This window comes from Neophocaena asiaeorientalis, unplaced genomic scaffold, assembly GCF_003031525.2.
Source record: "Neophocaena asiaeorientalis asiaeorientalis breed wild unplaced genomic scaffold, Neophocaena_asiaeorientalis_V1.1 scaffold459, whole genome shotgun sequence".
Classification (NCBI taxonomy): Eukaryota; Metazoa; Chordata; class Mammalia; order Artiodactyla; family Phocoenidae; genus Neophocaena; species Neophocaena asiaeorientalis.
The window spans coordinates 639,460-652,054 of NW_020171821.1; the positions used below are offsets into that span (position 1 = coordinate 639,460).

At 33.6% G+C, this 12,595-nt stretch overlaps 1 protein-coding gene across 2 annotated transcripts in view; it reads left to right on the forward strand.

Annotated features, from left to right (window-relative positions):
* Window positions 1-12,595, forward strand: part of KLHL4 (kelch like family member 4) — a 115,600-nt gene that overhangs the window by 31,648 nt on the left and 71,357 nt on the right. The window contains exon 2 of one of the 2 annotated variants that reach the window (XM_024739299.1): window positions 5,833-5,837. The exons of the other annotated variant lie outside the window; for it this stretch is intronic. Coding sequence (XP_024595067.1) covers window positions 5,833-5,837 — 5 coding nt within the window. The remainder of the gene's footprint in view (window positions 1-5,832; window positions 5,838-12,595) is intronic. 2 annotated transcript variants of the gene reach the window in all.

Genomic DNA, 12,595 nt, shown 5'->3' on the forward strand with positions numbered 1-12,595 from the left:
GAGGTTGTTAGCTTACCATGTTATTTCCATGAATATGGACACATATTGAGATTCTTTTAGGACTTTACAATATTTAGACCCAAAATATTTTTATGACTTAGTACTCTGGGGTCTCAGCCAAGGATGTACTAAAATTATCAGGTATATTGAAGGATTTTTATTGAGCCCAAATTTTTACAAAACCTGCAGGTGTTTATGCAGTCCATTTCTCTACAGATTATGATTGGTCTCACAGTAAACAAAAATAAAATATCAGTCTTTCAGTCTTCACTACAGAAATTAAATCCAATACTGGTCTTTATAATTTAATCAACAGTAAACACTATTAGTACTTTAGGTACTTATCTTCCCTCCATCAATTAATCAATTCCCATCTTTTCATTAATTGTCTATCTTACATTGCCTTGTTCTATTTTATTCATAACACTACTCACTGTTGAAATTATCTTATTCATTGATAACCTCCCTCACTCCAGAATACAAGTTCTACAAGAGCTGAAATTCTATCTTGCTCACCTAGGTATCCGAGTGCTTGGTACATAGAAGGTGCTCAACGAATATTTGTTGAATTGTACTTTATCAGGGAATTCAATTATTAATTAATTATCTTCCAGTACTTTACATGTTCAATTGAAACCAGTGATATTTGAGAGAGACAATATAAAGTATCAAAATCACCTAAGTACCATTTTGAAAAGGAGGATACCTGGGCTTTGCCCCAAGCATACTGAATCAGAATCTGTGGGAGGCATGCCTCAAGGACCTATACTGTGTGACCTAAAAGTCACCAAGTGATACTGATGTAACAGCTCTACTGAATACATCTGATTGGTGTTTGAGAACCATTGGACTAGGCCACATGCTAACTTTCCATTCATCAGATTTTGTAAATGCTCTCTATTGTGTTAGTTCATCCAAAAGCAACAATCATGAATGTTATGATATGGTAAAACAAACCCAAAATTTGGGTAAACCCAACTTTTCTGAATTTATAATGTAATGCCTTCAGTTTTTACAGAAAGGCATTAAGAGGAAACTTGGCTTGTGAAATATTTCGGTGTCTTTGGGTAACAAAATGTTCATTATTTAATGTCAACAAAAAGGTTTCTTTTTAGCTTTATGTCAAGAAAAAGAAGCCTGTTTCTCCCAATTAACTTGAATGCTTCTGTTTTTCAAAAATTTATATGACAGAACATGGCTTCCTTTTGATTTGGCTTACAACAAACACAGAAAAAACTTTACTGCTCAACTATAATAACTAATTTACACTAGATGCTTGGTAATTTGCTGTTAGTTTCAGTTTTTTGCTTGTTTTGAAAGCTATCTTTTATAATTTACGTCTGATTGCAATGGTTCTTTAGTATATATTTTAATGTTTCTAGGCACCACAATCCTTTCTGGGAAAAGTTGAATATAAATGATAAGTACAGAACTTTTGATGTAGAAATATTAAACTTATATTTTCTCATGTCTCTTTGTAAGTGTACATGTGCCTGTGTATTGGCTCAATGAAAAGCAACAATTTCCTCGTACAGAGAGAGAGATAGCCACCAAACACTTTGCATAGAGCCTTCAATATAGGTACTTATTTTGTTAAATGAGTGACTACATGCGTAAACTAATGATCAAATTGCAATTTATACCTGAGGAGGCAAAGAACAAGCAGACAATTTGTGAATTTTATCTCTGTATGTGCTTTAGTTTCCAATAAGTTTGCATAATATTTTATGCCTTATTTAGAAATGTGTGCCTGTGAAAGCTTTTGCAGAACCTGGGTCTCAGGTATGAAATGCAAAAAGGGTTAATTCAAATACACTTTTGTTTACCAAGAACCACAGATCTTCACTTTAAAACTGTTATCCTTGGAAATAGAAATACAAATTCAACTTACTGCTTAGCTGCTATTTTCTGCTGCAGTTACAGCAAGTGTTTCTTCCTTAGTTCATACATTTACCTGACCCTTCTCCAAGCAAAGTGTAACATTTTCTACAGTATCTTTCATGGAGTTATTTTGGCATATCTGTTTTTGAATTCTAGGAAACATATAGTAGTCAGGGTGGAAAGATAGCTTCATTAAAATAATCAACACATCACACAGACATAAACAAACATAAATCAACAACTCTAATGGGGATAAAGACACTCATAAGAAAATACTTCTATAAAGGTTGATTTATTTGAGAAAATAAATAACAACCACCAATGTTTTGCAAAGAATGGCTAAGCTGTAGTAAAAAAGTAAAATTAAAGGATGAAGATAAAAAATATATGTGCTGTAAAAAAAAACTAAAGAAAACCATATTTCTGAAGCACTTAAGCATTGTTAAAATTAGAAATATTTTTATTACTTTCATGATTTTATTTCATGCAGTGATTTCTTGCCGAAATCAAATCTGTGAACCACCACATTTTTCACAAGACTGAGACCAAATATTTCTCCATAATGTTAAATTATTTGGCCAGTATCAAAATTTATGAAACTATGAAATAGATCAGATTGTCTATTCACTGAATACATAAATTGGAGAATATTTACGACCTGTCACCATGAGTTTTTTGTTTAATATCTTTATAGGAGTATAATTGCTTTACAGTGTTGGGTTAATTTCTGCTGTACAAAAAAGTGAATCAGCTATATGTATACATATATCCCCATATCCCCTCCCTCTTCAGCCTCCCTCCCACCCTCCTTATCTCACCCCTCTAGGTCATCACAAAACCTCAAGCTGATCTCCCTGTGCTATGCAGCTGCTTCCCACTAGGACCCACTTTACATTTGGTAGTGTATACATGTCAATGCTACTCTCTACTTCATCCCAGCTTCTCCTCCCCCACCACCGTGTCCTCAAGTCAATTATCTATGCCTACGTCTTTATTCCTGCCCTGCGACTAGTTTCATCAGTACTGTTGTTTTAGATTCCATATATGTGCATTAGCATACGGTATTTGCTTTTCTCTTTCTGATTTACTTCACTCTGTATGACAGATTCTAGGTCTATCAACCTCATTACAAATAACTCAATTTCATTTCTTTTTATGGCTGAGCAATACTACATTGTATATATGAGTCACATCTTCTTTATCTATTCATCTGTCCAACATTTAGGTTGCTTCTATGTACTGGCTTTTGTAAATATTGCTGCAATGAACATTTTGGTGCATGCATACTTTTGAATTACGGTTTTCTCAGGGTATATGCCCAGTAGTGGGATTGCTGGGTCGTATGGTAGTTCTATTTTTAGTTTTTTAAGGAACCTCCATACTGTTCTCCATAGTGGCTGCATTGATTTACATTCCCACCAACAGAGCAGGAGGGTTCGCTTTTCTCCAAACCCCTCCAGCATTTATATTTTCTAGATTTTTTTTGATGATGGCCATCTGACCAGTGTGAGGTGATATCACATTGTGGTTTTCATTTGCATTTCTCTAATGTTTAGTGATGTTGAGCATCTTTTCATGTGTTTGTTGGCCATCTGTATGTCTTCTTTGGAGAAATGTCTATTTAGGTCTTCTGCCCATTTTTAGATTGAGTTGTTTGTTTTTTTGATATTGAGCTGCATGAGCTGCTTGTGTATTTTGGAGATTAATCCTTTGTCTGTTGCTTCGTTTGCAAATATTTTCTCCCATTCTGAAGGTTGTCTTTTCATCTTTATGGTCTCCTTAGCTGTGCAAAAGTCTTAAGTTAAGTTTCATTAGGTCCCATTTGTTTATTTTTGTTTTTATTTCCATTTCTCTAGGAGGTTGGTCCAAAAGGATCTTGCTGTGATTTATGTCATAGAGTGTTCTGCCTATGTTTTCCTCTAAGAGTTTGATAGTGTCTGGCCTTACATTTAGGTCTTTAATCCTTTCTGGGTTTATTTTGTGTATGGTGTTAGGAAGTGTTCGAATTTCATTCTTTTATATGTAGCTGTCCAGTTTTCCCTGCACCACTTATTGAAGAGGCTGTCTTTTCTCCATTGTATATTCTTGCCTCCTTTGTCAAAGATAAGGTGACCATATGTATCTGGGTTTATCTCTGGGCTTTGTATCTTCTTCCCTTGATCTATATTTCTGTCTTTGTGCCAGTACCATACTGCCTTGATTACTGTAGCTTTGTAGTATAGTCTGAAGTCAGGGAGTCTGATTCCTCCAGCTCCATTTTTCTTTCTCAAGATTGCTTTGGCTATTCAGGGTATTTTGTGTTTCCATACAAAGTGTAAAATTATTTTGTTCGAGTTCTGTGAAAAATGTCCATGGTAATTTGATAGGCATTGCATTGAATCTGTAGATTGCTTTGGGTAGTATAGTCATTTTCACAATATTGATTCTTCCAATCCAAGAACATGTTATATCTTTCCATCTGTTTGTATTGTCTTTGATTTCTTTGCTCAGTGTCTTATACTTTTCTGCATACAGGCCTTTTGTCTCCTTAGGTAGGTTTAGTCCTATGTATTTTATTCTTTTTGTTGCAGTGGTAAATGGGAGTGTTCCCTTAATTTCTCTTTCTGATCTTTCATTGTTAGTGCAAAAGATTTCTCTGCATTAATTTTCTATCCGGCAACTTTACCAAATGCATTGATTAGCTCTGGCCATTTTCTTGCGCAACCTTTAGGGTTTTCTATGTTTAGTATCATGTCATCTGCAAACAGGTACAGTTTTACTACTTCTTTTCCAGTTTGGATTCCTTTTATTTATTTTTCTTCTCTGATTGCTGTGGCTAAAAATTCCAAAATTATATTGAATAATAGTGGTGAGATTGGACACCCTTGTCTTTTTCCTGATTTTAGAGGAAATGCTTTCAGTTTTTCACCATTGAGAATGACGTTGACTGTGGGTTTGTCATATATGGCCTTTATAATGTTGAGGTAGGTTCCCTCTGTGTGCACTTTCTGGAGAGTTTTTATCATAAATGTGTATTGAATTTTGTCAAAAGCTTTTTCTGCATCTATTAAGATGATCATATGGTTTTTATACTTCAGGTTGTTAATATGGTGTATCACATTGACTGATTTGCATATATTGAAGAATCCTTGAATTCCAGGAATAAACCCCACTTGATCATGGTGTATGATCTTTTTAATGTGCTGTTGAATTCCGTTTGCTAGTATTTGGTTGAGTATTTTTACATCTATGTTCATTAGTGATATTGGCCTGTAATTTTATTTTTGTGACATCTTTGGTTTTGGTATCAGGGTTATTGTGGCTTCATAGAATGAGTTTGGGAGTGTTCCTCCCTCTGCTATATTTTGGAGGAGTTTGAGGAAGATAGGTGTTAGCTCTTCTCTAAATGTTTGATAGATTTCACCTGTGAAGCCTTCTTGTCCTGGGCTTTTGTTTGTTAGATTTTTAATCAAAGTTTATCCTTTGAGTTTTGACTAGTGGTAGGAGAATGTTAATCATTGTGCTTAAATCACCTAAAGAGGGGTTTGAAAGAGCATTTTTTATTGTGTAGCAAGGTAAAAATAGTTTAAAAAGGGATCCTTTACAAATTTAATAAAATTGATGGAGAATAATTTCCTTATTATAAAACTATTAAATGCACAAATAGTTGATTACAGATTTATTCATAAACTACAATTTAACCCCTGAAGCTCACAGAAGTATAATACATGAGAAATAGAATACATTTCCAAGAGAGATTAGTTCTAAAGTCATAAAGTATGTGCCATGAGATTTGATACAAATTAAAAATAAATTACATTGTAAGGTTTTACATGAATTACTAGATAACTTATCCCTAATAATAAGATTATTGAATTGTGATTATGGTACTGCCCTTTTAGAAAACTGTCAAGAATCCCTATTTTCTACTAACTTAAACACAAAATTAGAACATACATATTATCATTATAGACAGTGTGCCACACTCTGCCTTCCCTCACCTGGTTTCCAAAATCCAAAAGGGTATGAAATGGTATCTCGTGGTGTTGGTTAGCATTTCCCTAATTGCTAATGGTGTTTAGCATATTTTCCTGTTTTTGTTGGCCATTTGTATATCTCCATTGGAGAACTCTCTATTCAAATCTTTTGCTCATGTATTAGCTGGGTTGTTTGTCTTTTGGTGTTTAGTTGTATATGTTATAGACACAAGTTCTGTATCAGGTTCATGGTTTGAAAATGTTTTTTTCTCATTTTGTGTGTTTTCATTTTACATTTTTGATCATATCCTCTGGAACAGAATATTTTAACTTTGGTGAAGTCCAATGTATTAGTTTATTTTTTTGCCTCTACTTTTGGTGTCATATCTAAGAAAACATTTTGAAATCTGAGGTAATGAAGATATACCCCATTTTTTTCCAATAGTTTTATAGTTTTAGCTCTTACATTAAGATCTTTGATTCATTTTGAGGTTTTTTTTTTTAATGTGGTTTGAAGTAAGGGTCCAAATTCATTCTTTTGCATATAGACATCCAGTTTTGTCTGTACCATTTGTTGAAGAGAATATTCTCCCCCCTTTAAATGGTCTTGACACTTTTGTCCAAAATCAATTGACCAAAGATATATGGGTTTATTTTTGAACTCTCAGTTCTATTCTATTGGTCTATAAGTCTCTCCTTATGGGTGTTCCACACTCTCATGATTACTGTAGCTTTGTACTAAGATTTGAAATCAGGGTGTATGAGTACTTGAACTTCATTCTTTTACAGGAGTATTTTGGCTATGCAGTGCCCCTTGTTATTACATACTCATTTGAATATCAATTTTGATAGGGATTGCATTGAATCTGTAGATTGCTTTGAGAAGTATTGCCATCGTATAAACATTGTTTTCTAATCCCTGAACACAGGATATATTTCCATTTATTTATACCTGTTTTAATTTCTTTCAGCAATACTTCTTTTTTAACATTATGATAAAATATACATAACAAAATTTACCGTTTTAACAATTTTCAACTGTGTGGTTCAGCAGCATTTAGAACACTCATATCATTACTTCTGTCCATCTCAAGAACATTTTCTTAATCCCAAAATGAAAGTCTGTACCCACTGAAAATAACTCCCTCAGCCCCTGATAACCACTATCCTATATTCCATGTCTATGAATTTAACTATTCTAGACACATAGTATAAGTGGAACCACACTATATTCATCCTTTATTCTGGCTTATTTCATTAGCATAATATCTTCAAGATTCATCCATGTTGCAGCATATATCAGAATTTCAATCTTTCTAAGGCTGAATAATATTCTACTATACGTATATATCACATTTTGTTTATGCATTCATCAGTTGATGGATATTTGGGTTCTTCCCACCCTTTGACTGTGGAATAAATCTGCTGTGAACATTGTTGAACAAATATTTGCTTCAGTTTCTGCTTTCAATTCTTTGGGTATATACCCAGAATTGGAGTTGCTGAAATATACAGTGCTTCTTTGTTTTACTTTTTGAGGAAATGTCATACAGTTATCCCCAGTGGTATCATTTTACATACTATGTACGGGTGTTCCAATTCTCCACATCCTCACCAATATTTGTTATTTTCTGATTGTGTTTGTTCATTTGTTTTTTTAATAGTCATTCTAATGGCTATGAGGTGGTAACCCACTGTGGCTTATTTCAGCTTTAAGTATTATGTTAGCCATCAGGTTTTCATAAATGTCCTTTATCAGGTTGATGAAGGTCCCTTCAACTCTTAGAGTCTTATTTTAATCATGAAAATTGTTTGGCTTTTGTTCAGTGTTTTTTTCTGTATCAATTGAGATTGTCATGTATTTTTCCCTTCATTCTACTAATATGCTTTATTATATTGATTGACATTTGATTGTTGTCTCAAGCTTACTGGGATAAATCCCACTTGATCATTGGATATAATCCTTTTAAAAATGCTGTGGGGTATAGTTTGCTAGTATTTTGCTGATGATGTTTATATCTATATTCATGACAGATGTTTTTCTGTTTTCTTGTGATAACTTTTCCTTATTAATACAGCAATGCTGGCCTCATAAAATAGTTGTAAATTGCCCCCCCTTTTATAATTTTTGGAAGAGTTTGAGAAGGATTAATGTTAATTCTTCTTAAAATGTGTGTTACAATTTACAAATGAAGCCATTGTCCTAGCTTTTACTTTGTGGGTGTTTTTTTTTAATTGAAGGTTGATTTAAAATATTACATTACATCCTCACCAACAATTGTTATTTCTTGTTTTTTGTTAATAGCCATTCTTACAAGTGTGAGGTGGTATCTCATTGTGATTTTGATTTGCATTTCCCTGATGATTAGTGATGTCAATCATCTTTTCATGTGTCTGTTTGCCATATGTATGTGTTCTTTGGAAAAAGGTCTGTTGAGGTTCTCTGCCCATTTTTTAATTGTGTTGATTTTTTTTAGTGCTGAGTTGTATGAAATCTTTGTATATTTTGAATAGTAACTCCTTATGGATATATTGTTTACAAATATTTTCTCCCATTCAGTAAGCTGCCTTTTTGTCTTCTTGATAGTTTCTGCCACTATGCAAAAAGTTTAGTTTGATGTAGTCTCATTTGTTTATTTTTGCTTTTATTTCCACTGTTTGAGGAGATATATACAAAAAACAATAATGCAAAGACCAATGTCAAAGAACATACTGGCTCTTTTCTTCTAGGAGTTTTATGGTTTCAGGTGTTACATTTAAGCCTTTAATGCATTTTTAGTTTACTTTTGTATATGGTATGAAAAAGTATTCCAGTTTGATTCTTTCACATGGCACTGTCCAGTTTTCTCAGCACCATTTATTGAAAATGCTGTTTTTTTCACATTGTATATTCATGCCTCCTTTGTCATAGATTAATTGACCATATAAGTGTGGCTTCATTTCTGGCTCTCTATCCTGTTCCAGTGATCTATGTATCTGTTTTTTTGTCAGTATCATACTGATTTTATTACTGTGGCATTGTATTGGGTTGGCCAAAATGTTCATTTGTTTGTTTCCATAAGATGTTACAGAAAAACCTGAATGAATTTTTGGCAACCCCAATAGTATAGTCTGAAGTCTGGGAGGGTGATAATTCCAGCCTCTTTTTTCTCAAGATTTCTTTGGCAATTTTGGTTATTTTGTGGTACCATATGAATTTTAGGATTACTTTTTAGTTCTGTGAAAAATATCACAGGTATTTTTATAGGGATTACAATAAATCTGTAGATTGCTTTGAGTACTATTGCCACTTTAACAATATTAATTCTTCTAATTCAAGATCATGTGATATCTTCCAATTTATGTGTATCCTTATCAAATTCCATCATCATTGTTTTATAGTTTTCACAGTATATATCTTTCACCACCTTGGTTAAGGTTATTCTTTTCATGGCGATCATTTCATAATGTATGCAAATGTCATATCATTATGTAGTACATCTGAAATTAACATAATATTAGACATCAACTATATTTTAATAAATATATAAGAAATTAGAAATATGATGCAGATTAGTGTCCAATTAGATTGCTGTAGAATAATAGTAATTAAAATATAATAATGCAAACTAATTATATTAAATATAGATATAAAGTACAATGTTATACTGTTTTTTAAAAATATTTTTACAGAAACTATAATGTTGTGAATCTAAAATTACTGGTTACTCATGATAATATGGATTTTTGTCCTTTTTCCCAGTTTAGTTACACAGTACGTAATAATTCCTCTCATGAAGCCATGAATGGAGAAGGCCCTCCATGTATTCCTTCCTTTTTGAGTAGGCATTCAATAAATGTTTAAATGGATGAATAAACTCTTGTACTCTTTTTATAAAATATTTCAGTTAGCTAGGGACTAAAAAGCCTTCAGTAACAAAATTACCTAAATGTGTCTCAAAGGTGTTTAGAAAAGTCAATTACATAAGAGTGGAAAGGGTAGTTTACCTCCAAATATAGTATAGATAGAATATATAGTACAGATACTACCAATTTCTTTACAGCTATGAGTTAAAATATGGCTGTGAGGCTGTTACCTGAAAAGTGGTTTCACCTCTTGGTGGGTGTCGATCCAATAGACATGACCAAGCCAAAGATCTGCAGAAGGAAGTATTTATTATTACCTGCAGCAAGTAAGAGCACCAGGGGTCTTTCCCAAAGCAATGTCTCCCTGAATAGCAAAAACTGGGGAAGTTTTAAGCTAAGGGTATGTGCATATTCATGAAGGGGTTTAAGCAGAGGAGAATTCAGCATAGAATTGGGGCAAAGGTCTACAGAGTCCAAGCTTTAGTTGATTGAAGTTAGGAGAGTCAACATCATCATTCCATCCTACACCTGGTTGGGGGCCTTAGCTCCTGCAGAACTCCAAGATATATTATGTATATTCCTTGAGGAGGAACTAGGACGCTGCTTTATCACTGCACTATTGTCTGCCTTTTCTCTGCTCCTGCATTCCTTTGTTCCCTTAAGATCATAAGTTACTGGAACTTCCTTGGTGGTCCACTGCACGGGGCACAGGTTCAATCCTTGGTCAGGGAACTAAGATCCCGCATGCCGTATGCACATCCCTCCTGCCAAAAAATGATCATTAATTATTAAGACCTGTTCAAGGGCAAGCATTGTGGTTGTGGCTAGGCTTAGATCACAAAATGGCTTAGGCAAAAATGGATTCTGTTATGTTAAGAAAGCCATTCCTACTTCTCAAAGCAGAACTCAGTAGGGCTTTTGAAGTTTTGCTTCTCTCTTAAGTTTCTGCAACTATTATTTCAAATATATATATATTTGAAACTTCCAACTTCTGAGATGCCTGAAAAATTCTGATGCATTACAGCTGTTATAATTAACCAGATCCTGATAAGATTTAATATATTGTTAGACATTATTAGTCTGCATTTAATCTCCAAAATTAATCATGAGAGAAACAAATGAGACAAGATGCTTTAGAAAGAGAGGTGATGTTATTTAGTAGTTAATATTCTGGCTCTTTAAGGAAAGACTGTCTGGATTCAAATTCTGATTGTGTTGTTTAGCAGCTTTATGACCAGTGGTTTACTTTATCAATCTGCACAGCCTATTTCCTTATCAATGTAATTAGTATAAGAATAGAGTTGTTGATAGGATGAAATGAGTTACTTTACATGAGCTATGAGAAGTACCTGTCATATAGAAATTGATTATTCAGTGTTAGCTATGATTGTTATTGATATTGACACTGTAGCTTGACTTCATTCCAGAACATAAAGGTTGCTTTAACATAAGGAATTGAAATTCTCATACCTTCTCCTCACATTTCTATAAATAGGAAGAATAATAAAATCAAGATTTGTCTAAGTCTGCTTATATTTCTAGGTGCTACAGATATTAGCACAGACCTTCTGGTATAAAACCTGTTCAAAGATGCCGTGACAATTCCAAGCTTAGGTTTTATCTAACCTTATTCCGCTTGAATTTCTTCTCAATATTCAAAGTTAGTTTAACTGAAATTCAGTGAAGAAAATGAATTATGGTAAGTTTTAGGCATACAGAATACATGTGGAGAGGGGATAAGATAATGGTTACTTCAAGGCAATAGTATTCCCTTTTGGTTCATATTTCATATTTGTTTTAATGTATGTAGAAACATAGGACAACACTAGGCTGTAAATATTGTCTCTTGAGAATCGGACCAAAAGACCTTCTAAAGAGAGTGGTAGGCTATTCAGAAGTGTTACACAGCATGATTAATCAGCACTTGTACATAGTAGGATCTCAATAAAACTTGCTGAATTGAATGAATCTGCATTATACATATTATTTTCCACAAGAATTGAGAAAGTGCCATCTTTTCATCATTTGACATTAGGTAAAGAGGAATCATTCTGAATACTTCTGTGTAGAAAAGTCTGTTCATTCAAATTTGATTTATTTTCCCTAATCACTCTTAGCTGGTAGGGTATTATACAAATGGGATTCAGATTCTGTTTGGAAAAGGAATAAAATTGTTTTAAATGCATATGCCCTCTTAGGGCTATTAATTCTATATCTATTCAAAAATTATCTGTAATGAGTACATCAAAAACCAAATGGTTCTTCTCTGTTTATATGAGGGTTATATTTTTGGACTGTATTAATAAATAATTGTTTCTCATATATCTTAAGAGTGTGTCTTCTCTTTAAATGATATATATTTGAGTTTGGCTTGGTAAACTCTTTTCAACAGTATCAGTCTACCATTTGTTTTTGTTTTGTTTAACATCTTCATTGGAGTAAAATTGCTTTACAATGTTGTGTTAGTTTCTGCTGTATAACAAAGTTAATCAGCTATATGTATACATATATCCCCATATCCCCTTCTTCTTGCGTCTCCCTCCCACCCTCCATATCCCACCCATACAAGTGGTCACAAAGCACCGAGCTGTTCTCCCTGTGCTATGCAGCTGCTTCCCACTAGCTATCTATTTTACATTTGGTAGTGAATATATGTCAATGCTACTCTCTCTCTTCATCCCAGCTTACACTTCCCCCTCCCCATGTCCTCAAGCAGATTCTCTACATCTGCGTCTTTATTCCTGTCCTACCCCTAGGATCATTAGAACCATTTTTGTTTCACTTTTAGATTCCATATATATGTGTTAGCATACAGTATTTGTTTTTCTCTTTCTGACTTACTTCACTCTGTATGGCAGGCCCTAGGTCCACCCAGCTCATTACAAATAACTTAATTTCGTTTCTTTTTATGG